The 26,538-nt window shown below is 32.2% G+C and overlaps 1 protein-coding gene across 4 annotated transcripts in view; it reads right to left on the minus strand.

Annotated features, from left to right (window-relative positions):
* The window catches only part of rdgA (retinal degeneration A), a 281,671-nt gene that overhangs the window by 59,986 nt on the left and 195,147 nt on the right, over positions 1 to 26,538 (minus strand). For all 4 annotated transcript variants that reach the window (XM_088225784.1, XM_088225782.1, XM_088225783.1 and 1 more), the window contains exon 4: positions 3,914 to 4,043. In XM_088225784.1, the coding sequence (XP_088081910.1) occupies positions 3,914 to 4,043 (130 nt within the window). The remainder of the gene's footprint in view (positions 1 to 3,913; positions 4,044 to 26,538) is intronic.

Here is a 26,538-nt window from a genome sequence, read left to right on the forward strand (position 1 = left end):
TAATGGTTAAATACGATCGATTTTCAAATAGTTTTATAGGCAAGCAATGCCTATATTAATTTTTATAAATTTTGTATTTGAAGCACTAACTTTGTGGTTATTCATTATAATAAAATAAATAAAACAACTTTGTTTTTAACCACAATTTTTATTTTTCCACTGACCGGTTTCAAAGCAAACAAGCTTCTTCGTCACGTGTTCTTTTACTCTTAATATTAAAGTTTATTTTAGTTTTTCTAATGTAGATTGAATTGTGGTTAAAAACAAAGTTGTTTTATTTAATGCCTATATTGCTTGCCTATATAGACGGAACTTCACTGATATACATATATAATCATTTTTTTTCTTATTTATTCCAAAGCAAATGCAATAACTAGTTGAAACCATGAGACCGACTAATTTCAACTTGATTTTTGCAGGATTTTCACTTTAAAAAGCCGCTGAATAAATTTTAACTCTCCCTTCCCGGTGATATGTAGCTAGTACATGGAGCATCTAATAACTTTAATATATATATAAATATAATAAATACTGGGTTAAAATTTTCCCCCGGTTAACGTTTACGGATCGATTGAAATAATTTATTCATATTTATTTATTAATTAAAGATAATTCATTTTTTGGCATAGAAAAAGCATTCCGAAACAAATCTGAGATAAATCACTAACACATTCAAAAGTTTATCAAAGTGAAGTATGAGGTAAATAAGAATACCGAATATGCGGTTTTCTCAAACACGTTTTATGTCTCACTCTCGATGCTACAGGTATATTCGCGAGCGAGAGAGACAAAGAGAGGCAAAGTAACCTGTACCACTGCTACAGTACGCCAGTTTTGCGCAGTTGCTTCTAGGTCTTCGTTAGTGGGCGGTCTCTTTGCTCTCGCTACGAACGTCAGCCAATGTTATTTTTTTAGCAATTAGATTTAAGAAAGTATCGCTTTAGACTTCAGCAATAAATTATTGAAGAAAAACTTTTATAAAGTACAACCATGTGCACCCAGTGAGGCGAATAAGCGTCATGATATTACAAATGCCATGGTGCAAATCAATTACACGATGAAGATACAAACAACATCAATTAAATATTCCATCTGCCCGACAAAGCATTGCGGCAGTTAGTAATTAGGCAGCTTGTTGGCTCAGTGTTCAGTGTTCAGCCCTCCGGCGGTACGGGGCACGGAGCAGGGGGTAATGGGGAGGGGGCGAGGGAGTACACCACAAAGCATCCTCAATCCGTTATAAATTACGTTTATTTATCTCATAATGTACTTAATTAGCAGGAAACAACGTTCCGGGGTTGCAAAGTGAACTGAATATGAGTAAAATGAATTAAAACGTATATTTTTCGACACCTGCCTAATAAATTAATAGAAAGTCCACTGTAATTTCCATACTGAATAGAAATATTGTTGCGATAATATGTTTTAAATTATTAAAATTTAGGGACTAAATAAAACACAGCAAAGCACAGCAAAGCACAGCGGCGACGCACGGTTGTTTGTATTATACTCGCTCGGCTAAACTAGGCTCCACCAAATTTACCCGAATGAACGTTTCACATCTACTGCTACTAATCCCATCACGCCATTTCCCCGTAAGAGTAGAAAGAGAGAATGGACCACCACATCACGTCTATCCTGGCATACATTTCTAGCTTCTTCCACATTCATACATCTTGTCATACATCCCCTACGGTTCTGCCTGCTTTTGACATGACCAGACTTAAGATTTTGCTTTGTATTTCTGGGTCGTTCTCGTCCCACGTTACTGTTCATTCTCGCCATATACACTTGTTTTCCCAATCTTACGTCATCCATTCTTTCTACATGACCAAACCATCTCAGAGACCCTTTTTTTAATTTTATCAATTATACCTGACTCAGATTTACACTCTCGCTTGATTTCATCATTCGTCACCATGTCATACATTGATTTTCCACACATTCGTCTGAGAGATTTTCAGCTCTTTTAATTCACAGAAGTTAACAAATGGAAGAGTTGACGAAATGTGGATGTTTAAACATAGGCATAATGATGAATGTTACACATTGTGTAAAACGGTCACTTAAACCAGCCAACGCCAGGTCATAATCCCCGTAAATGTCTGGACTTCCATATTCCAATTCTTTCTCGAAAGTGTTTTCCCTCTCTATTACAATAAATTTCGATGAAAACAACTCCCTAGGGAAGAAATCCAGCCTGTCTACAAACTTTTGAACATACTGAACACATTGTTGATAATAATTTCTGTTTTTTAGAGACATATTAATTAGATTTCATCGGCCTCGTGGTGTAATGGTCAGCGCATTTGCCTAACGTGCCAGAGGTCTCGGGTTCGATTCCCGACATGGTTGATATGAAATATTTATTTGAATAGTGTTTTTACACTAGAATATTTCATAGTCCCTGGACTAGTACTTGAAGCGTTAGACTGATCATCTTACCTTTAAGTGACAAAAATGATTAAGATTCGCTGCAATTGGTGTACCAACGCAGTGCCCTACGCATCATTAGGTGCGGAAAGGGAATGATGATGATTTATTAGACCTTCAAATTGATTTGTTGATCTATGAATTTGAATTTTGTACTCGTCATGTAAAAGCCCTATGTTAAAAATAAATATAATTAATAATCAACTTAAATAAACCTTACTAAAAAATTTCTGTAACTCTACATATTACATTTTTTATTCGTAATATAAACAAAGCATTTTAATCGAAAAGTGGAGATGCTTCTAAAGTCTGTTCATTATTACAAGAATTTCCAAATAAACAAACCAGCCGCGTGATACTCGACGGAGAATAGCCTATTTCACACATATCATCTCAATCTAAACGGCACGGTAAAATTATAGTGGATTGACATTTATTAGACTCGTTAGCACCTATTCAAATTTGGAAATATTAAGATTTTTATTTTATTTTATAAAACTTCATAGTTAATGACTTAAAAATATCAATAAAAATGCCTCGGTTAATTTATTTTTTTTAAATACAGATATTCAAAATTACCTATAAGGCCTAGTCATGTTGTCTCGTCTGATAAGTGTAGTCATCTTGGCTTTTTAAAGTTGATTTTAAATTTGATTTCAATATAATTTTTCAAGTAGTCATGTGAGCCATTGCAGTGATTAAGTACATTTATTTATAAGTATTTTTTACTGTCTTGCATTTATTTTATAAAACAGAAATTTTAGCATTCTTATAATTTACCCTAATATTTCAATGTCGGTGGCCATTTTCAACGAGTTGTAAATAACTCACTCTAAAAAAATGGAAATCAAGTTGAGATATAGTGGGGTTCGAACCTCAGACCTCTGATCCGTGAGTCCGCAACACTAGCCACGGTACCACAACCCGATTCAAATAATTAGTAAAACTCAACAAAAGAGATTTCAATGATAATTTTATCAAAATCTCATGGTGTACTGGTTATTGCGTTTGCAAGGCATTAAATGAGTTAATAATTGCAAAAATTAAATATCAATCCACCGTATTGTATTTTATCATACCGTGAAGTTTTTTGCCTTGGTGTGAAATGGGCCAATCATGCGATATCACGCAGTGGGCTCGTGGTTTGCACGTGCACATCGGTCCAGTCTCCGTGAATGTACGGTAGCTTACCTGAGACTTTCTGGCAACTCATTAAAAAATTTCAAACCTTTATAGTTGACATTGTTTTGAGTTCCAGTCAGTCTCACCGCATTTAACAAACAGTACTGCGTGTTTAATTCAGCCCCGACAAAGGAATCTTTTCGATGTAGATCAAGCCAGTTAATCCACAAAATAAATCAAATGAAAAAATACAATAAAATCAATCGACCCTAGATAATTCTACCGTGCCGTGTGGATTTGTATGATCGGTCTGGAATAAGCCTATGGGACTTATTCGGGGTATAGAAAATCCACTTACCTAGATTGCATTCTTCCCCTATTCTTTGCATATTGAAGCAGGCTTCTTTGTTGTGATAGGCCGCCTTACACCAGGAGCAACTCAGGGCGACTATTTCCTTTGAACTGAATGATAACTTGGCTTGGAGAGACTGAAAACAAACAAACATGACATAGGTAAGCGATCATTGAAGAAAGTATAAAAATAATATTATTTCACAAATAGAAAATCTAATATCTGTTGCGGACGATAATGTACTTTTTTATTGATTGAATCGGCATTCACTTTGTAACACTTCATGACCAATAATAATAATAACAAAAACTTCGTTATTAGTGAACAACACAAATAATAAATATTATTTATGTTCAGAGCATTAACTTTGCGGTCAAACATTTTAATAAGTGTTACCAAAGTCGATAAATGGTCATATACTAATTAATATTGATTAAACGAATAACAAAGTTTTTAATTTTAAAATAATACTTAAAAAATTTTTACTATGTATATTTAGCATTTCGTCGGCGGAAATTTGAGATGCTGTAAGTAGTAGAGTGTAAATTGTTCAAGAGGAAAATGAATAAACGAAACAAATTTATTTTTTCTGACAATAAATTAATTGTGCCCACATAGAAGGGTATATATGATTTAGTTTTTTTTATAGAAATTAAAAAAAAACATTTAGGCAAAGTTCTATTAAGCCAATTTTATTGTTTTATTAAATGAAGCAATGCTTATTTCACAAAAGGACGCTTGGCAATTAACCCAGGAATTTATAATGTTTTAAAATTCCTGGGCAAACCAGCTGATTTTTTGTGCATGTATTCAACGTACTTAATTATTACTCAAAACTCTCCACCCCTTCCCCGCTTGCGTCTTGAGATATTTCATTATTTGGGATATTACATATTTAAAACCGTTATAACTTTAAACGCAAGCAGCAAGAAGAATCTGGAGTATGGCGTTTTAATCACAAAACTACGGTTTTATTTATTACAAAAAAAACATTGGTTGAAAGAGCGGCGTTGTTTCGCTATAAAGGCGTAATTAAAATACGATTTTCGCTTACTGCAATAGCGGCGTTACACACATTCTGTAAAAGTTACAATATTTGCGGAATAAGTGCCTTGAATAAAATAAATGCGAAATTGAGTTGACTGATAAAAGGCTTCAGAAACAGCTGTAAACAGTCGTTGCCAAAGCCAAGCTTCATCTGTACAGTCTGCGTCTGATGTAAAGGTCTAGCGCGGAAGTGATTCGATGTTGAAACGGTGGAGGGGTGGGGAGATTTGAGTAATAATTAAGTACCACATCTTAAACACATGTGCAAAAAATCAGCTGGTTATGGAACATTTTGTATTTATGGCTATTTTCGATCTAATATTCCTGGGCTAAATGGTACCTCGTTGCTTTACATACCATTTTACCGAAATATCATTTTCTTTTTGTTTGTATGGTATATGTCCTTCTACGTGGGCATTCAAATAAATATACATTTTCATATTACTGTATTTTTACCTACCGTGTCTGGGCTATTAAAGAATAAAGATATGTGAGTGAAATAGAACCAGAACGCTGGCACTTTTTACCACATATGTGTATTTCTTGACAATAGATATTAGTTATTAAAGACTGATAATAAATTAATTCTCGTGGGTAATTTAAGTATGTGGAAAAGTGAAATGAGTCTCGTACAATGAAGAGGACAACGTAACCCAACGCTTCCAATTAGGTATGGTGAGTCTACGAAATTATTCAAAATGTTATAAAGGAAAACTAAATCATAATTAAGTCGCCTCTTTTGTAACGAATCCATTTAAAAATGAATTAGGGAAGTACTCGTATCATAGTCATTAACTGTTACCAAAGCGATATTTAATGTTTTTTAGTAAATTTTTTTTGATACATTCAATCTGATTAATATATAGATCGTATTGAGGTTGCCACACCATTGAAGCAAATTCCAATTGAGTACGAACATGAGCAAAGTAAAGAAGTTTGACAGTATGCGGTGAAGTGAATGGCTTTGAAATGCGTAATATAAACCCAAGCAGTTTACAAGCTTTTCGACTATTGAATTTACGTGATATTGAAATGTGAGTTTACTATCCATTAATATACACAAATCTCTTGCTTTAGTTGAGCGGCTTACGGATATACATATACTTTTAAAAATATAATTCCCCTAATAGCTAACTTTTTTTCTGAAAATACTTCAGACGTTAAAAATATCCACAAAACAGAACTTGTCACCCAGAAGCCTTGGTATTATAGATAAGATTATAATTCGTTTGCGACAAAATAGGGGGAATGGCACGTAAACTTTCGATAGCCAACTTACACTGAATATTTCAATAAGCTGGGGTTTAGTTTTATAAGAATTTAAAAATTTTATCAAAAATAATAAACCAATTAATGTACTTCTTGAGGAAAAAAGAAATATTTTTTTACAAGAACACATTATTATTATTTTTTAAATAAAAACTAAATATTTGCGTTCTTATGATTGACCCAAATATTTCATTTTTGAGGGCCATTTTCAACGAGTTGTCAATAACTCACTATAATAAAATGGGAATCAGGTTGGGGTCGAGTGGTATTCGAACCACGGATCTTTGAGCCGGTCTGAGACACTAGCCACGGAAGCGTTGCCGGGTTCAGGTCGTTAATTATAAACATGATTTTAAATATTTGATTATTGTTCAACAGGAATTTACAATTTTTAAGTCATTTCCGATTTACTCGGTCTTTTCTCTATGAATGTATCCATACAATCTAATAACATATTCCGAGTCATACTAAAAAAACACTTAAAATATAATTTCATCGAAATTTGACTGAAACCACTTTCCAGAAACATATTAAAATACTTGCGATAAAAGTTACGAGCTGGATATTCTTCAAGCTTTTGTGCGACATTGTAAATGCAATTGAAATAAACTGTGTAGTAACCCGATATTCAAAGCAGTACCATCTAAAGTATCTTAAGCTATGGATGTTTACTTTAATCAAAGGGTGACGGTAAATCTTTAAGAATCAAAAACAAAGAAACGAGAATACACAGAAGTCTTACCTAGCTATGAACGCCGTTGTACTCCGAGCTTTAGCCTTAAATCCTTATTATGTAGAAACCGCAATCAAGAGGTGAACCTAAAGGAAGTTGCGCAGTGAACTGAAGTGTAATAATTGTATGTTTTAATTAAATACGTACTTTACATTTGTATCCTTATCTTAAACTTACGTTTTACTATAGAAACTCAAGACTCGTGATCATATCTCAGTTGCAACTAGAAATTAACTTAAAAGGATAAGGCGAAGAGAGGTTAGATGAATAGATATTTGAATATAATAAAATAATTAAGGGGGTGAATAAAATAAAAACAATGATAAAATTTAACTAACAATGTCATACATATGAAACAAGGGGTAAAAAAAGATAAGATTACCAATGAGGAAAAAAAAAAGAATCACAAAACTCATTGTACAAGGGATTGAAGCTGTACAATGAGTTACCTGAAGAAATAAAGGAAATAGGAAAAATCGAAATATTTAAAAATAATTTTTAAAAATATGTTTTTGAGAAATTTTGATAAAAAAATTGTTATATGTTATGAACTAACTTAAGATGTTATGAACTAACTTAATAAAGCATAAATAAATAAAATTAAAATTAATAAATAAATAAATATATTAGCATATGTTGTGTCTGTTTTTTTCTAATTTTGAAAATGAGCACCAAAAGTAAAACAAAGTGGTAATGGTTATACGTCAGTCATTCGAAAGAAAATTTTCTGCACTACAAGATAAATATACTCGGCTCTACAAGTCAAGAGGACGAAAGCGAGTACTTTCGACACCTCCTTTTGTTCGCGTTTAATCGAGATAATAAAACTGCCAAAGCTGCTGACGATATTTGCGCAGTGTACGGTGAAGATGCTTTAAATTATTAACTAATTTGTTGTAAAATAATGAAGAAGAGTACACTCTTGACTAATTTGTTGCGAAATATTCAAGGAAAATACATTATTGAATAATTTGTTTTTTTTTGTTGTGTTGTGAAAAAAATTAACACAACTAATGTCAACACCCAATAGTTTTTCTGTCATTTTTTTGCAGGTGCCTCCCAGAATACTGTGCAAAAAAGACAAATAAACGTCGAGTTGATTATGCCTAACGAAAATCGTCGAAATCAAGATCTCGTGTTCCTGTTTTCCGCACCCTAAAACATAACCGATTTTTATTTTACTTTTTCCAAAAATAGTTGCCATATTTGTATACTGTTCTTTTAAAGACAGCAGACAAAACTAGGCGCTTTTTACGGTTTTTAAATCGTCCTAGCTCCTATAAAATACATTAACTATAGGGGCACGCCAATGCTAGATATCTATAGTGCATAAAAAAATGCACTAGTGCAATAATCCACGGAGAAAACACGGAAATAGGTTTGTATAAGAAACGGTCCAGATAGCGCATTCTCTAAATGATTTATCTTTTGTAAACGAACTTTTATATATATTTATTCATTGTTCCCTTTCCGCACCTTTCGTGTATAGGACAACAAATTAACAATCATAAAATCGAAGCGGTTATGACACAAAGTCAAACTTGGTAAAGATAACCAGACAGCGGAGTTGCCAAGAAGAATAGAGCTAAGTTTGGCTGCCTTCGGCAAGCTTTTGTATTTTGAAAATAAACAAGTCCTTATTTGCTTATAAAGACAAGTCTATTAATCGATGTACGGACTAGAAACCGTGTCTGTGACCCAGAAAAATAGCCAGAAACTTAAATGAACGCAACGATTCATGGAAAGCTCGGTGTGTGTCTAAGATACAGAAAAAGAAATAAAGAAATATGGCGCCGCACCGAAGTCATAGATATCATGAATCGTGCAGAAACATTGAGAAAGGTAGTGGGCAGGACACTTGGCGAAGCAAAATGATAGCATGCGGACACACAATAATAAAGTGCAGACCCTGGGCAAACACAAGAAGTGTTAGAAGGTCACAAAAAGATGGGTCGACGATATTGCCTCGATAACCGGTAAAACATGGAAGATAAAAGCGGGTGATGGGAAGGAATGGAGACGTTTGGAAGAAGCCTTCATCCAGCAGTGGAGAGAACAAGGCTGAAAAAGAAGGTTCATAGGACACTACATGGTACACCATCCACAGCGTATCATTTTCGTTACTTGAAGGTGAGGTGAGGAGTCTTACGCTTCAGAGGACAAGTCCAAAAATTTTGAAATATTACTTCGTAGTTTTTTTATTACTATCCCTGATCTTACCGGCGTCAAATTCTGAAGCAGTAATAAGCCGCGGCATAAGCAAATGAAAGCTCAACTAGAAGAAATCATACAAAAAATGTACCGTTTGAATATGTATTGTGAATAAACAGCCTCCATTGATTGAGACAATTATAAAATATTCCCATAGATGCTACGCAGATGAAGCTTTTACTATAATGAATCAAATATTGAAAAATAACTTGTTATATTAATCATTTTCATATTTTGTTTTTTAATTTTTGTTTTTAGATATATTTTTAATTGTTTTAAACTTCAACTGAATGTATTTTATAATTTTTAGGTTTAATTTTTGTTTTATAAATCTTGGGTATAAAGTAATATATGTTTTTTTTTTTTTAATAGTCAAACCAAATATGTTTATAATATAAGTTCTTTTAAAGTCAATTTTGCCGGATATGTTAATAAAATAAGAGTAACATATTTGTAACATACCTATCTAATAATGTGTAGGCCATGGTGGGAGTTTAAGGATACTACAGAAATAACTCGCCATTTTCGACAGATTTTCGTTAAGCAGTTATGCACACGAGCACAATATCTGTTAATTATGGTTCATTTATTATTAGCTGAAAGCTGTAATGAATAACCGATTATTATCTATATATTTCAAGAAGCAATAATAAAAACGATACTATCGATCATCATTATTTTTAATACTTTATAACTTCAAATTCAAGGCGAATTTAGGGGCAAACTCTATGAATTCGCCCTTGCTGAAGATCCTGACTGCGTGTGCGGGTTGAGCATTCAGACAGCTCAACACATCCTTTGGAGATGTCCTATTTTTGACGTGGAAAGAGAAACAATATTCGATGGCTTGACGGAGGTAATGAGACCGACATGGAATTCCGATTTCTTCTGCAATTCGAACAATTTTAGTAAACTTGCAAAATTTGCTAGCGCATGGGTAGAAAGGTGGAATGCCCTTCGACGAATCTAAATGCACATTGTTTTTTTTTATTTTTTGGCTCTAACGGGATTATAAATAGGATGATCTTCATGGCGGCAATGCAAAACCGAACTCAAGTCATGTATTGCCTATTTCCGTAAAATGGAAGGGGGTTTATCTACTAATACACCAACGAGTAAGCTGGGAGGCGCGTATCGGTCGGGGGTCGGACTGTGCTGCTCCTTCACCGCCGTGGTGGGTTATTGGGTACGCTGTTCTAGATAGGATTTGGTTTTCATATTGCGTGTGGTTAATACGTTTGGTTGTTAGTTTGGTTGATAGGTCGGTTGATAGATTAGTTGATATGTCTTGACTAGAATGCTAGATTTTGAATAGATCGATGCTAGGTTTTCGTCTTGAATAGGATGGTGCTAGGAATAGAGCGAATTTATGAACAATGATTTTCTTTTTTGGGCTTCATGGGTTTGACTTATTTAGCTGGTGGAGAGGTGGTAACGGTTCTGGTACTCCCGATCGGACTTGTTTCGTCCGGTTTACTAACAAATGAATTAACAAACCCCATCGCTGTCAGAATTGGGAAAAATTTTTTGAGGGTGACAGACAAATTTACTGTATATACTAAGGTTGCTGTGGCGGCGATCGGGGCATTGAAAGCAGTAATTAAATTAAAAAAATAAACAAAACGCGAATCTATTAAGATTTTTTTGTTTTAATTATCGTTCATTACTGCTAAAAAAAATTGTTTTTGCAATATGCAGGTTTGAAAAGAGGCCACAGACCTTTAAAACAGATTCGAGTAAGTAGGCGGGTTTTTCAATACTTTATAACTAAACGCTACAAAAGAAGAACCAAAAAGCCCAATAATAGTGGCAAGTGGCAACATATTAAAATACTTATTATTCTTGCACTCCGTAAAAAGTATTACCTAAGCGAGAAATCAATCTCGAAGATGCTACGAATCAACAATGCTACTAAGGTCACAATAAAATACTTTGAACAGAATAAGTTTCTTTACTAAAGCTAGGAAAACGTAAATTTGTTTACAAAGTTTCTGAAAGAATTGCATACTAGTTTGTTGAGAATTCACTTTAAAATCCTTAACAAATGAAGCGCGCACAGCGCCAGCGCAGGGCCAGTGTATGTACGGTGTACAGTTGTACATTGTACAGCGTCAGCGGTGCACACGAAGAATAGAAAACGACTTTCATAAAAGCCACCTCCGTACCACTACTATGTATAATATTATGTAAATAGCATTTCGTGTGCGGTGCTCGAAAATTACTAAGTGCCTTGTTCCAAAATATTATTACGGAACAATGTTTCCTTGCGGAATAAACATTCCGGAAGCTTCTACACAAAAGAACTTTTACAATTTAGGCAAAGTCAAGACATGAGGTTGCTTATTATTTTGATAATGACTTAGGTAGTTTTGTTCGGAGGCACATCCCACAGTTAATGGGACGAAATATACACGGGTTTTCAGGACCAGACCGCGAAACTTCAGAGGAACATTTTTCATAGTAAGCTTTAAAAAACTTCAAGTAATTTTTTTCCACAGAGTCATTTAACTTTTTTTTTTTAAATAGTGATCTCAAAATTTAGTAAATCCTTAATTTCTCGAACAATCAGTCCCTCCACAAACCACTACCCCTCTCCTACCCAGCCGCTTCCCCTGTCCAGTTCTGGTGCGTATAACTTCGTTGGTCAAATATGTTTTTATCGCAATTTTCGCTGTCGGGGAGGGGTAAGGGGTTTGCGGAAGGGATGCTAGTCCGAGAAATTAAGGATTCACTGAATTTTGAGATCATAATTTTATTTTTTATTTTTTTCAATATCTTTTTGGAAAAATTTTATATGTATTTTTTTCAAAGCGTACCATGAAGAATGTTCCTCTGAAGTTTCACTATCTGGCCCTGTAAAACCATGTATTTGTAGCAAACACGTTTCAGAATCCAATAGATACCCAAGACTCATCATGGGCAGACAACTAAAATGGACGAAACAGATAGACAGATTCAACAAAGTCATGGCATATAGCCACTTCTACAAAATTAAAGACCTCATATCAAAAAAGGTCAAAATCATGATGTACGAAGCTTATTTTAAACGCAAATCGAGCTACATGATCGCCTTCTATGGAAGCGGTAAAAATATAGACATGACAGGGATTCAAAGACAACAAAATAAAATAATTAAACTAACATACAACGTACCCTACCTTACCCCTACTACAGAAGTGTTCGAAAAAAATCACCAGTTTAACATAAAATACTCGACGACAATTGAGGCAATGAAAATTGTACACAAAATTGCACTGAACGATATTTACGACGAGACATAACATCAACCAAAAATGCTGACATACATAAATATAATCAGACAAAAACAACATTAACACATTAAAAAGCAAAAACAAACGTAGGACATTTTAGAGAAGGGAGTTCCAGCTCTCTAGAGTTCCAGTTCTAGTCTACAAGAATTTGGACAAACTCAAACTCAAACATTGTCGATAAATCCGCCTGGTAAAATAAAAAGTATGAAAATAAAAAAAAAACTCAGGCGTTGCCCAGTAAAAAGTTTTACTTAAATAAAAATAAATATAATAGAAATAGTATGTGGGTGAAATAATTCATTCAGATAAATCTCACCCACATCAATATAGGTTTCAGCTCTTTAATTTCACGAACATTAACAGATGGAAGAATTGAAGGAATAAAGATGTTGAAATAAAGGCAAAATGGTGAATGTTACACAGTGTGTAAAGTGGCTACTTAAACCAGCCAATGACAGGGCATAAGCCCCACAGTTGCCTTGACTTTTATATTCCCTTCTCTAAAATTTTCTCCATCTCTGTTGGGGTATGTTAATATTAACAGCTTCCTAAGGGTTGAATTCAGTTGTTCTTTACAAAAATCTGGGCAAACTCAAAACATTATTGATAAACGTAGGACAGTCAAAAATAGTATACAACGGACTTAAACACTACGATGGCTTACCTTACCACTTGCAAAATTACACTGGAGACAAATTTAAAATGAACCTGAAAAAGCACGTGATGACTACACTTACTAGACGAGATATCACATGACTAGACCTTATATTTATTATACAACCCTAACGGATTAAAAAAAAAAATGATTTAAAAAAAATAAAATTAACAATAAAATGTAAAATACCGACAGTTACATTGGTCTAGTGAGAATAATAAAATTATCACCAGAGGCAAATAATATTTACACAACGGAGTTCTGGTAACCTTAATAATGAAGGCGTAACATGCTAAAAAAAACAGAAATTAGTAAGCTTAATGCCGTCCAAATTTTATATTATTTTTGATGCGGACATGAATATAAATAATGCACAAACCTAGAGTTTTATGCAGAACACAAAGCTAAGGTGAGCTTTACGGACAATATTAGAAAGCGTGCACATTTGTTTGAAAATAAGGATCGTGTGGATAGCAAAAGAAACGATTTTAATTTATGGAACAAAAATATTAATGGGTAAAGAAGTCAAGAAAGACATACTCGTAGTGTAATTAATTAAAAGAAACTTTGAGTAAGGACATTGCACAAATCTTTTATCACTATATAAATGTTATTTCTGTTATAAGCATACACACATAATGATAAAATGTTCAAAAACATTTAGAACTTATTTAGATTTTAATACAAAGAGTATATAAACGTTATGTTTGCTCTGGCAAATGCTCAGTATTTATAATAGTTTCCTTTTTTTAAAGAAATATTAGTCTTATGATTCACACAAATATTCCAACTTAAGTGGATATTTCCAATGAATTATAAAAAAAACTAAGTATTGGAAAACGGGAACCAAGTTTTGGTAGAATGGGGTTTGAACCTCGGACTTCTGATCTGTGAGTCCGCAACATTAGCCAAGGGACCACAACCAGGTTGTGCATAATTTTATTCCAGTAAAATGGTTGAACGGCGCAGTCGATTTAGCTTTGTATTATACAAAAGCATGCATGATTTTTACTAACAATAAAAACAAAAATTATAATTTATACCCTAATGAAAAATATGTCCGTAAAAAAAAATAACAGAAAATAACACAAAATAAATCAGAAAAACAGTTAGAAAAAATAATATTTACCCAAAAAAGATTTATTAATATGCACAGTCAAAAACAAATTAAGCAATACAATTCGGTTAAAATCATGGCTACTTCCGTAATTAATTTCCTTAAATGCCTATATTATTCCATTCAAAGTAATTGAGTTGTGAAAGGTTGTGTATGCGGATGTAGGGAACAATACAATTTGGCAAACTTTTTGCGAAACAAAAAGGTAGTGGTGAATAAATGAGTTTGGGGTTAGTATCTATTTCTGCCGGGAATTACAGTCAATATACATGCGATTCAATTCTTCCATATTTATTTATTTTTATTCATTTATTAATTACAGTTTACAGTTGGATGAATTGAAGACACACGGATGTTCAATCATAGGCAGAATGGTGAAACCAGCAAATAACATGTTCCTTTCTCTAAAGTTTTCTCCATCTCTATTATTATATTTTATTTATCTTCTCTGACTCCCTAGAAGGCTATATTCAGTTCTCATCTACAAAAAAATGGACAAACTCAAAATATTGTTGATCAATCGGCTCCGTAAATAAATATACGGTCTTAAAGTAATTCATATATATATATATAATCCACTAACTAACCGTCTTTTCCTGATATTTATATTATTTTTTATTTATTTCCTTAAGTTAGTTTGTTATTTATTGTTTTTCTTAATTCGTGGAAATATGTTATTGGTTCTGCGTTTAAATAATATATATATTGTTTACTATACATATGTATGTAGAACTGTTGATTATAAAATATATAAAGTAAGAAATAAATTGTAGCATTCGGTACATTCAAATACATATTCCTACATATAACTTGTAAAAATATAAAGATTACATGATATACATAATATTGTAGAACATTTAAACGAATCAATATACCCAGTAAGAATGAAGTTTTTTTTTAAGATACGCTAATAAAAAAAAATCAAGTGTTGCGTTACACAGTTTAAACGGATAGAAAAGAAAATTATAAGCAAATTATTAACATGCTTTAAAATGCTTCATCTGTAAAAAGAACTAAGCGAAACTCGTACAAATAAGAAGAAAAATGAATGTGGTAATAATATTTTAATTAATGTAAAGATACAATTTTTTACAATACTCGTTATTACAGTAAACAGGGTGCGATACTTCTATTGTATTTATTCAAATAATATATTGTATTACGTAAAATGGTACATTAATTTAACTTCAATCTACGTTTTTAAATCAGAAAAATTCTCGTTATTTAGTTTTATGTATTTTGAAATAAATTAAAAATAAAATTGACGTGAAAAATAAACGAGTTTAATTAAAACCATCATTTAATGGGCAGCTGTTCATTATTTTTGACAGACTTCATCAATTGCTGTACAAACGTTAGTTTTGAAAAAATTATTAAGGGTTTTAGTAAATTAGTATTTTAGTAGCGAGTAAATAGAAGGGAAAACTTCTTATTTTTTCAAAAGTTAAGTCAATATTTTGGATTAATAAAAAATATTAGTTATGCATTTATCAATGTGTACTCGTACGTCCAAGCTCTGGGGTTTGATTGTTAGAAGAGTGTTTTTAAACTGCGACATTTTACTGTCATCAGACTGGTACCTGAAGCGTTAGACTGATCATCTATGATTGGTTATCAATAGAATACACTTAACATAATAGAGACATTTCACATACTACGAATACCAATAAAAATATGTGAAATGGATTTTTAAAAAAAAATGTATTTTCAAAATCAATATGGATATTGTGGAGAAATATTTCAATTTATAACTTGAAAATTAAATTGTAAAAAAATATGTCATAAAAAACGCGACATGCTTGGCCTTCACTATTGTGACGACAAGATTCGTGACGATGTTCTTTTTAAATTTAAAGGGTCAAAAACAGAGTTTATATTTAAACTGAATCGTGACGTATAAGCGGCATGGCCATACAGTTGACCGTTTTTGCGGTAATTGTAAATAATAAATAAAAAAATAAAAATCTGCAACTAATAAGTACAAATATTTTTTTTACTCGACGGTATTTCATAGACCCTTATTAATTTAAAATTGTAAAAAACCGTGATATTTGCCTATTACGTGCAGGAAAGAAAACGATTTTTTTTAAATATTGGGGATTTTATCCGCTTTCTTTTAAATGACAAATATGTTCAATAAAAAAATCTAATTATCCGTTTCAATAGGTGAATATTAAGAAATAATAAGAACATTTCCATAGAAATTTCCGTGAATTTGTAATTTATTTCAGTAATTTTAAATGCGAAAATTGTAAGAGGGCAAATTGATTTCGGTAAATTTTATTCGAAACGTAGATTTTATGCCAATTTACCGGTTACCCTAATATTGGAGGTTCACAAAGTTTTAAAAAAATCATTGAGGCTCTTACCGGGCGCACTCCTCAGTCTTCGTGTAATTATACGACCCATTCATTCATTTTCCGAAGCAAATACCTCGGGGTGTAAAGGGGGCTGATTTCAGTGAAAAATAAAAGAAAAGCTCTACGTAAATTTCAGAGCAAAATTTTACCTGAAAACGAAAAATGTCTGTGGATTCGTACGCTAATGAGGAAGGTTCTATCTTGAATTTATGTTTGTACTTGTAGTGAGGAAATATTCAAAGATAACATGTTCGTATAAAATACGAGAACGGGGAAGCAGATACATGTCGTGTCTAACACAAAATAATAATTTCATTTTTAAAGTAAGAATGCTGATGTCGTAATAACAAACATAACTTTAAATTAATGACAATCATGTCATGTTGTATTGTATGACATATTTTTTAGTATATAAAACAAACAAAATAAACCTATATCTGAATGTTTGACCACAATGTTAATGCTTTAAATATTAATAATATTTTATCAGCGAGTACGGTCTTAAAAGCAAAACATTATAAAAAAACTAACAATTAAGTATAATATAATATCACATCCCTCAATATTTATTTTTATCAATCCTGTCTTAACTATAGTGAAGGTGTATAGTGGGTTTTGCATGTTGGTTTAATTTGTGCCCTGACGAAGAGACGGGTACGTCTCGAAATCGGTAGACATAGAAAAGTCGGTAAGTGGTTATATACAAATATTTAATAACATTTAGTAATACATTTTATTCGACTTTCAAAAAAATGTAGGAATAACATTGATTACACGGCACATTTATTTATATTTACTGTTGTGCACACACTGTTAAGTGGGTATCATTTAAAAAAACATAAGCCTAACACAGCACCAATCACATACATAACACAATATATAATACACATTTCTAAACAGGACAAGGTATAATAACAGTAGGTGTCTACAGATAATTTTATCTGTGACAGTATTGTCATTGTTTTGCGAGTTTGGAGTGTGGTGTGTGTGTTACGTGTATTATGAGAGTTTTTTTTTTTAACATAGCGTAGCTGTAGCGCAGTTGTTTAGACGGCCAACTGTGAATCTGGCGTCGCGGGTTCGATCCCCGCCAGTTGCAAGAATAAAACTAAAGAAAGATTTTTTTCTCAATTGGTTTGGGTGTTGTGGTATATTTTTCATTACCTCCTTCCATATCCCTCTATCCCACCTGCTGACAAGCCTCAAAATAGAGGCTTAGCGGGTTATTACTTTAAAAAACAAAAAAACATGATTATTAATGCTAATGAGACTCGACTTCTGTTTGTAGCCGAGAGCTAAGTCATTAAACAAGTCAATAACATACATGGCATATTTCAAAAATATACTAATTTTTCTTCCTACTGAAGAATTTGGCACACTTAAATTTTTTAACCCTCGTAATACTAAATATAGATACCATTTTTGATCTTAATATTTTTGTACTTATAATATTGCTATTAAACATTTTTTTTAAATACTGCTTTGTATGTAAAGCCGCTTAACTCTTTGATCCCTGAACATGGATTTAGGAGAGTTTATGAACTTCTAATTTTTAAATTATGTTATTTATAGCTTGAAAACGATAACGTTATAATAAAAATACTATTTTAAAATGGATTTGTCCGTTTTTAAAACCAAAACATGAGATTATCCATTTTTATGCCCATAGAACTGTAAGTGCCCGTTTTTAAAAAGGATATTTACTATGATCAAGATTCATAAAATAATGTTCAGTATAATTATAGAAATACATTTTTATTTTATACTTTTACTACATAGTAACACTATCCTAAACTCTAAAAATGACAAGACGCTCCCACTTCGGCGGTTGATTTTAAACTGACAAAAGAATACGAAATAACGGCCGCCATGACACTTGGCGTCCATAGTGAATGGAATGTCCGCTTTCGATGCAAAAATGGCGAATAAATGTCCGTTTTTGATATCAAGACTTTACTGACAGAACGCATTAAGTCATTAAAACGAGTACCGAGATAATCGCATTTAAAGCTATTTTATCCTTTCAACGCACTATTCCTTCAAAAATTTTTTTTTTTGAATTTATTTTAAAGCTTTGAAAGAGTAATCTTTATTCTAGGCAAAGCAATTAATTGGAAATCAACATCTTGCGCCTACATTAAAAAATATTTGAAATATATAAAGACTGTTGTCTTAATGCATTCTATCAATATATGGCCTCGATATGAGGTAGATATTTAATACCTAAGTTTCTACTCCAAGTGGCCATTTTTTTATGTATCTTTAGTTTTTTATCAAGAAAACCGTTTTTTCTATCATAACTAATCAAAAAACCCCTTTTAAAAAAAAAGTATATAGAATAATAATTATTCATCGGGAGGCATTAGAAGCAGTGGTTAAATTTTATATGAGCGAAATGGAAAATTTAGAGGAATCTGTCTTTGCAGCCTTGCTAATATGGAATACGTCGATATTAGAAGCAATTCTATACAGTAAGACGGTTTTTTTTATTTTGCTTTTTTCGTAAAAAAACTACATTAAGTTAAAAAAATAATTGTTAGTTTTCACAGAATACAGACGAAAATAATTTCAACATCAATTTGAGTTTGTCCAAATGTTTGTAGACAGGAACAAGATTTCATCAATCAATATCAACGTATCACCTTATACGTATATTATTTTCTTTAAAATGTTGTACACCTCTGTTTTGATATGTAAATACTAATATGTTAGCCTAAGCCTTAAAATAACTAACGCTAACGCTATAAGTGAAATACATAATAATATATCAGATTAAAATTTTGCGGCCTTTTTGACGCAGTTGAGTTGTAAATAGCTCACAATTGAAAAATAGGAATCAAGTTGGAGTAGAATGGGGTTCGAACCCCGGTCCTCTGATCCGCTTTACCCGACTTTACTGGCATGACTTAGTTGTTCACAACCCGTTTGCGTTAGTTGAATGTCTTATATGAAAACTTATTGTTACGCACACACAAAGCAAAGTAAGAAAAAAAAAATGATTGTGCGTACCTGTAAAATTTATTTTAAAAAATTTAATTATATACGTACAAAAAATAAATACATAAATACGATACGTTGTATATGACATGCATATTAAAGATGGGCGTTTCGGGTATTTAATAGGAGTAGCAGTAACAGTTACCGTTTCTCAAATTAAAATGTTTTTTGAAACGGTTTCAACTTGATATATCTCTTAGACTTGATATATCTCTCTTTTCGTTTAAATGATAAAGTTGTATTTTTTGTAATCTTCAAATGGACATTTTCACACCGGATTTTAAAAGTTTAATTTGTAAACTCATCTGGATTTTATTACAACAACTATTTATTCTTGCTACGCGAAGAATGAGCGTGACGCCAATACACCAATAAATCTTTGTAAGGGAGAGCACGAAGATAAAACTCATAACAAGGAAGACAGAGACGCTGCTTTGTGACCGATGTTTGTGTAAAACATATTCACTCGGTTATTTACAATGATGGGGGACGCATGCATGTATTGATGTATTTATAATTTTACATTTATTTTGTTGTATCAGGGCTAAATTATATATTTATTTTCATAAATTATGAAACAGAAATCATTGAACAGTATTATTTTATTTGGGAAATCAACAGTTCTACATACATATTTTTAGTAAACAAACAGATAAAGTGTATAAACTCAGAACTAATAACAGATTTCCACATAGTATACAAAGTTGGTAAAGAAAATATATTACATATCAAATAAATACATACAATTTATACATGTAAAAATGTTATTTTCATGTACTCAATAATCAAAGATTTTTTAAATATTTCTTTTAAGAACATTAAGTTACTGTAAATTGGGCGGGATAAGGACAAAAATGCTTGAAGAGAGGATAAGGAGGGGATGTACATATTCTTTATTATAATGTCTACTAAGTTACATAATACATTTTTAGTGTAAATTTTAAATCTGACATCGTGATGCTTGTGTAATCTTTACTTTAAATTTTGTATCGTACATTGAAAAAGTCCTACGAAAAAAAGCATTTTTAACAAACGATGTTTTACTTATTGGTACATGAAACAGGTGGTACCGTCTACAAATCCTGGCTGGCACATGTATTGTTATTAAACCAAGCAGCTCTGTACAGTCAAACATTCCTGTCATAATTTTGTACAGCAGTAGTTGGTCCGCACACACTCTGCGGTATTGTAGAGAAATGATTCCATGGAAGGTGGAGGTAGTGAGAGTAGATACATAAGAAATACCGGTTTTGTATTTAAGGTACTTTTTTAATTTGTTTTGAATATTTTCTATTCTACTTATATATATGGCATACTGGGGATTCCATAACTGAGAGGCGTATTCCAAATGGCTTCTGACAAATGTATAATACAATGAAATAAGGGCCTTTGGATTATCAAAGTGTTTACTCATTCGAATTATGAAACCTAACATGCTCAATGCTTTGGAGGTAATTTTATTGATATTCGATTCAAAAAGTAGTTTTGAGTCTAAAACAATCCCAAGATCTTTAATTTCGTGCTTTCTCATTAGTACATTATTGTTTAGTTTGTAATCAAAATTAAGAATTTTTATTTTCCTTTAGCGTATATTTTCATATCATTGGCATAAAGAAAAAAATTTGAATAACGAAAGCAAACATCAATGTCATTTATATATATAAGAAATAATAGGGGACCGAGTAGACTTCCCTGGGGAACACCAGAGGAGATTTCTGCCGAGTCAGAATTATACCCACCAATTACTACCGATTGACATCGATTACTAATATATGATATCAGCCAGCGCAAAAGATCACCATGTATACCTATAGCCAAAAGTTTGCGTGTTAAGACTGAATAATCAAATTTGTCAAAGGCTTTACTGTAGTCAGTATATATAGCATCAGTTTGGAAACCACTTTCCATTGTGTTTAAAATATCATTTGTAAATAAAGTAAGGTTTGTAGCGGTCGAGCGTCCGGAGAAAAAGCCATGTTAATGAGGACAGATATAGGATTTTACTGCATGGAATAATTTTTTCAAATAATTTAGCGAATGTCGATAGTATTGAAATTGGCCTATAGTTGTTTGCGTCATTTTTTTATCCAGATTTAAATATGGGTGTGATGTTTGCTTTCTTCCATTGAGATGTATGTCTCCATGTTTTTTTTTTTATGTCTGAACGTTAGAATATTCCGTCTTTTGCCTGTGATAACACGATGTTACATCACCGCAGGCAAAGGAATTATTTACCACAGTCTTTAAGAGATAAACTACGGTTTAGAGAATCAGGAAAAATAAGCAGTGATGAAAAGCGAACGAAATCGATTTAAAAAAAAATTAGCACCGCCATGTTGGATCTCGAAAAAGCAATAAATATAAACCACCCGTTTGTCTGAATATCCCAATATATGAAGCTATGAAGTTGCAATATGAAACCTTTAGAGAGATTAAACCTCCAACTGAGAGGGAGATATTTGAGAACTTTCGCTGTGGTTATAGGGGACCTTTATGTGATACTATCAGTTGAACGTAGTTACGCAGAAAGCAGCCAGTCCGCGATTTTCAATCGGGTTCAGTAAGGTGAATTCTATATTACGCTAAAAACAACAAGACCGCTTTCATACAAAAAACTGTAATAATTACCTACTGAAAATAGTTTTGATAACCAAAACGGAATTGTACATTTCGCCGAAAACACCCAAAACACTAGAAAAATCTTACGATATAGATGCTAATGGGAAGATTAATACATCTAAAAATCTAATTATCTAAAATAAATTAAAGTGGGTAAATACACAAGTATTTTAATGTTATAAATTCATTAATCAAAAATGTCTGTTAAGTTTTTCTTTAAATGGAGTTCTTAATTTAAATCTTGTTGGTTTTTGAGAGTGCAACAACAGATAATTGTTGCTTTGGTGGGTACTCTTGGCATAGTATATAATATATAGAGATATATATATATATATAATATATAGAGATATATATATATATATATATATATGTATAGATAGCACGGGGCCTGTAACTTTACTTTTTTTTGTTTTCTCCTCGAGTCAAAAGGTCGTCACAGAGCTTACACTGTGTTTACTGGAATAAAAATATTTTTATACAGTCCATTAAAGAGATCTTTAATTGAGTAGAGATCCTAGCCGGAGAGCGGTAATTATATCGAATTGGTTGCTGCATATGTTTTGCCAATATCTGTTATAATATATATGTTTTGTCACCTCATGCATTCAAAGTCTGCATGGGGTATTATGAACTTTAGAAAATCACAAAATTTCCCTTAACGCGTAATTTAAATATTCTTAAAGTTATTATAACAAATTAATTGAGTGATAACAATTAAGTGCCCTAATACAAATATAAAATAACATGTTCAATACATTATGACACAACATACATCAGAGTTTTCCTGGGGCTGGCTGTTTTCTGCAAACCGCTTATCTTAGGTTGTGTGGTCAGCTAGACTTTCAAAATTATTAAAACTGGTCAAATACGTTTTAAAATTATTTTTGTGTTATAAAAAATCGAATATATGCATTATTAATAATTTGTCAAGGTAAAAAACATTCAACATATCCACTCTTTTCTAAAAGTGCTATAATCTCAGTTTCGTTCTTCTATAGCTGGCTGCTTTCTGCATAACTACGTTTAGTTGGCATCGGATCCGAATCAGACGAGAGATTAAATCCGTTACTAAAAACTTTTAATATGGTATTTTGTCTTAACCTTAACTCCGTAAATTATAAAACATTAAAGGATCATATTTTATTATTAATATTTAAAGCATTAACTTAGTGGTCAAATATTTTACTAAATGTTATTAAATATTTGTATGTAACCACTCACCGACTTTTCTATGTACCTATACTAAAATTATTACTTGTATATAATTTTATGTCTATAAAAATGCATGTCGCGTTGGTTTTATATTTTTGTGCAACAACTGTGGCGAAGGTGTATAGTGGATTTTGCATTTTGGTTTAATTGGTGCCCTGACGAAGGAACGGGTACGTCTCGAAACCGGTAGACATATTGATTTTGAATACTTGGTTGGGCAAAAAGCAACATTTTCTTTCAAGCTGGAGCAGTTAGTTTTTAACTTTAGGCAACAATTTACAATAGCATTATATTAAATAATTATGTAACAATTTATTATATAGCATTATTTAACTTTATTTAAATGTATGTATATAATTACATAACAATTTACAGAAGCTTATATTATTTACATTATATGTTTATAAAAACATGAAAAAAGTAAAGATTTGTAATAACGGGAGTTAAAAGACCATCACCGTGTGTTGATTTCCACGATTTTTTTTAAATGCCTAAAATTTAAAAAATACGAAACATAGAATTTTTTTTCATTTTTCTCATAACTAGCGTGACTTCTCTATCATCTGTTTCCGGCTTGACGTCGACTTCTGGGACATCCTGTATATACGAGTATGTACTCAAGTCTAGCAATAGCAAAAAACAATGCCGGGTTTACCTCGTATTAGATAAAAGGTAAACAGGATGTGAAAAGAAAAACGTATTCTTACAGTTTGATTTAGAAAAGAACAATCTAAATTTCTGTTTGAGAGCTTAAATAATTGTTTGTTTTCGTAAGCGGTCATCTCTTCTCTCTGTTTACAGTGTCACCATCAATCATCGATATTTGCTAATGCAGCGATACACAATTTTTCTTCACAAACAGAGTCTGTTGCAATTCTAATTTTTTATATTATTTAATGCACATAACCCACAATTTAATAGGTTCCAGCCAGTTTCAGCCAATAATACTAGTTTTGGCAGCGGTTCCGGTTTCGGACAAAAGTTCGGCTCAGCCGAAGCCTGCGGTCGGAATGTTCGGCTGTACTCGGGTGCATCTTATGGTTCGTTATTCTGCGTGTCCCTGAGTTTGTTTCAGTTTTCGGGTGTTGAGTGTTGTGAGTTACCTATATGCATAACATAACGACGAACCTAAAATCGCTAAAAATATAGAAAAATACTTATATTTTTTTGCCTTTTTCTCATTGAGTATTTTATTTATTGCTTATTTGAATGAACTCATAAGGTTAAACAATAAAAACTTTTAATTTCAGGCGTTTTGAAGTAACTTTAAACTGAAGCCGAAATACGGCTTCGGTCCAAAATCTTATTTTGGTCAGGCACTACAACTTTACTAAAGCAGAATTATTAGTTTTCATGACCCGACTTGTTCGTGATAAATCAGGAGTATTCTATGAACGGCCGTAGCCTATTTGCACAACATAGTTAAAAAGTAGTAAAATACAAACTAAATTATTATGAAAATAAAACTTTGTTATCAGTGTTACACAATTTTATTCTTTTACAAGAACACAACTATAGTTTCGGGAGAGCACTCCTCCCATCGACGGGTGATATAAAACTCACACTGTGTAACACTGATAACAAAGTTTTATTTTCATAATAATTTATAATGAAGTGTTACGAAGTGAATGCCGATTCAATTAAAAATATAAACTACATTATAAGTTTATAATTCTTACACATATTATGATGTACTATACAGACAAGCTCATTATGTATGTATTGGATACCATTTGGTATTTATGTTAGTCATATTTTTAATTGAGGATAGAATCTAGTTAATCTAATTGAACGTAGTTACGCAGAAACAGCCAGCCATAGAAAAGTGAAACTGAGATAATAGCATATTTGTGAAAAGAGTGAATAAACAAATCTCCACAACATTTGGAATGTTTTTGACTTAAACAAATGATAAACAAGGAATATATTAGTTTTTTTTTACATTTCAAACAAGAATTTAACTACGTATTTGACCAGTTTTAATGATTTTTTAATTCGTTAAGATTTTCTACTGCTGTGGGTGTTTTCAGCAAATTGAGAAATACCGTTTTTGTGATTGATACCATTTTCAGAAGGTGATTAAAACAACTTTTTGTATGAAAGCGGTCTGACTGTTTTAAGCAGAACATAGAATTGACCTTACTGCACCCGATAACACCAATATCTCATTTTTTCAAAATTGTGAACTGGCTGCTTTCTGCATAACTACATTCAATTGATATTCAAATTTATAAATTTTACGATATTTATAGAAAATATTTAACATTTGAATTTGATCTTTTTATATTTGAAAGTCCGATCCACTATACTCCTATTAGTTTAAACTATGTGAATTTAGAATCTGTTGCACGTGTAATTTATTTCATAATTTTCGGACTAACTGACATTTTCACCCAACCTTTGAATCTTCTCGAGCGAAATGATTACGTGGAAAGTTGGTATATTTATGTATTTTATATAGAAAATTATTTTCTTATTTTTTTTACGTTTTTTATGTAAAAGCAGATAAAAAACTCAAATCCACGAGGGTTGGTGGTTTCCGCGACGAGCTCTCGGGACGTTCGCTATTGTACTTGGAAATTCTCCAGACAGCTTCAAACGCGCGAAGGTTTGAATCTGGCCCGCGCGACATGGTAAGACGATACCGGATAGACGGAACCGATCTCGCTATGGTCTTCACCAATCATCGTGTTTTCAAAAACTCTACAATTCGGTATAAAGTATTGCATACTTTTCGATCATTTAATTTTCCATACATTTATATCAAGCCGTATCAAATACACCTAAACTCAGATATTTCGACTATGAACGACCGTATCAAATTCCACCTTTCTACCTGGAATTTACGCTAGACGGTCGGGACGGGCGAGCTCCATCTGACGAAATCGAGAAACTTTTATTTTTTCACCTACCTGATTTTAAACAAATTAATTTCGCCATTTTCGTAAATTTTATTCCGTAAACTATTATCTTTCATTCCTAACAAGGCACCTACGGCCAAGGTCCAAGGTTAAGTACGTCCGATTAGTTTATACAATTCGCGAACAGTATGCCTACTCTTCAATCGACTCCATGTACTCGGAAATAACTATTCCCAAATACCTAGCTGTTATTTTTAACATAAAGTATAATGTATATT

This window comes from Micrasema longulum, unplaced genomic scaffold, assembly GCF_059751315.1.
Source record: "Micrasema longulum isolate JH-2025_06_02 unplaced genomic scaffold, ASM5975131v1 h1tg000386l, whole genome shotgun sequence".
NCBI classification, from domain to species: Eukaryota; Metazoa; Arthropoda; class Insecta; order Trichoptera; family Brachycentridae; genus Micrasema; species Micrasema longulum.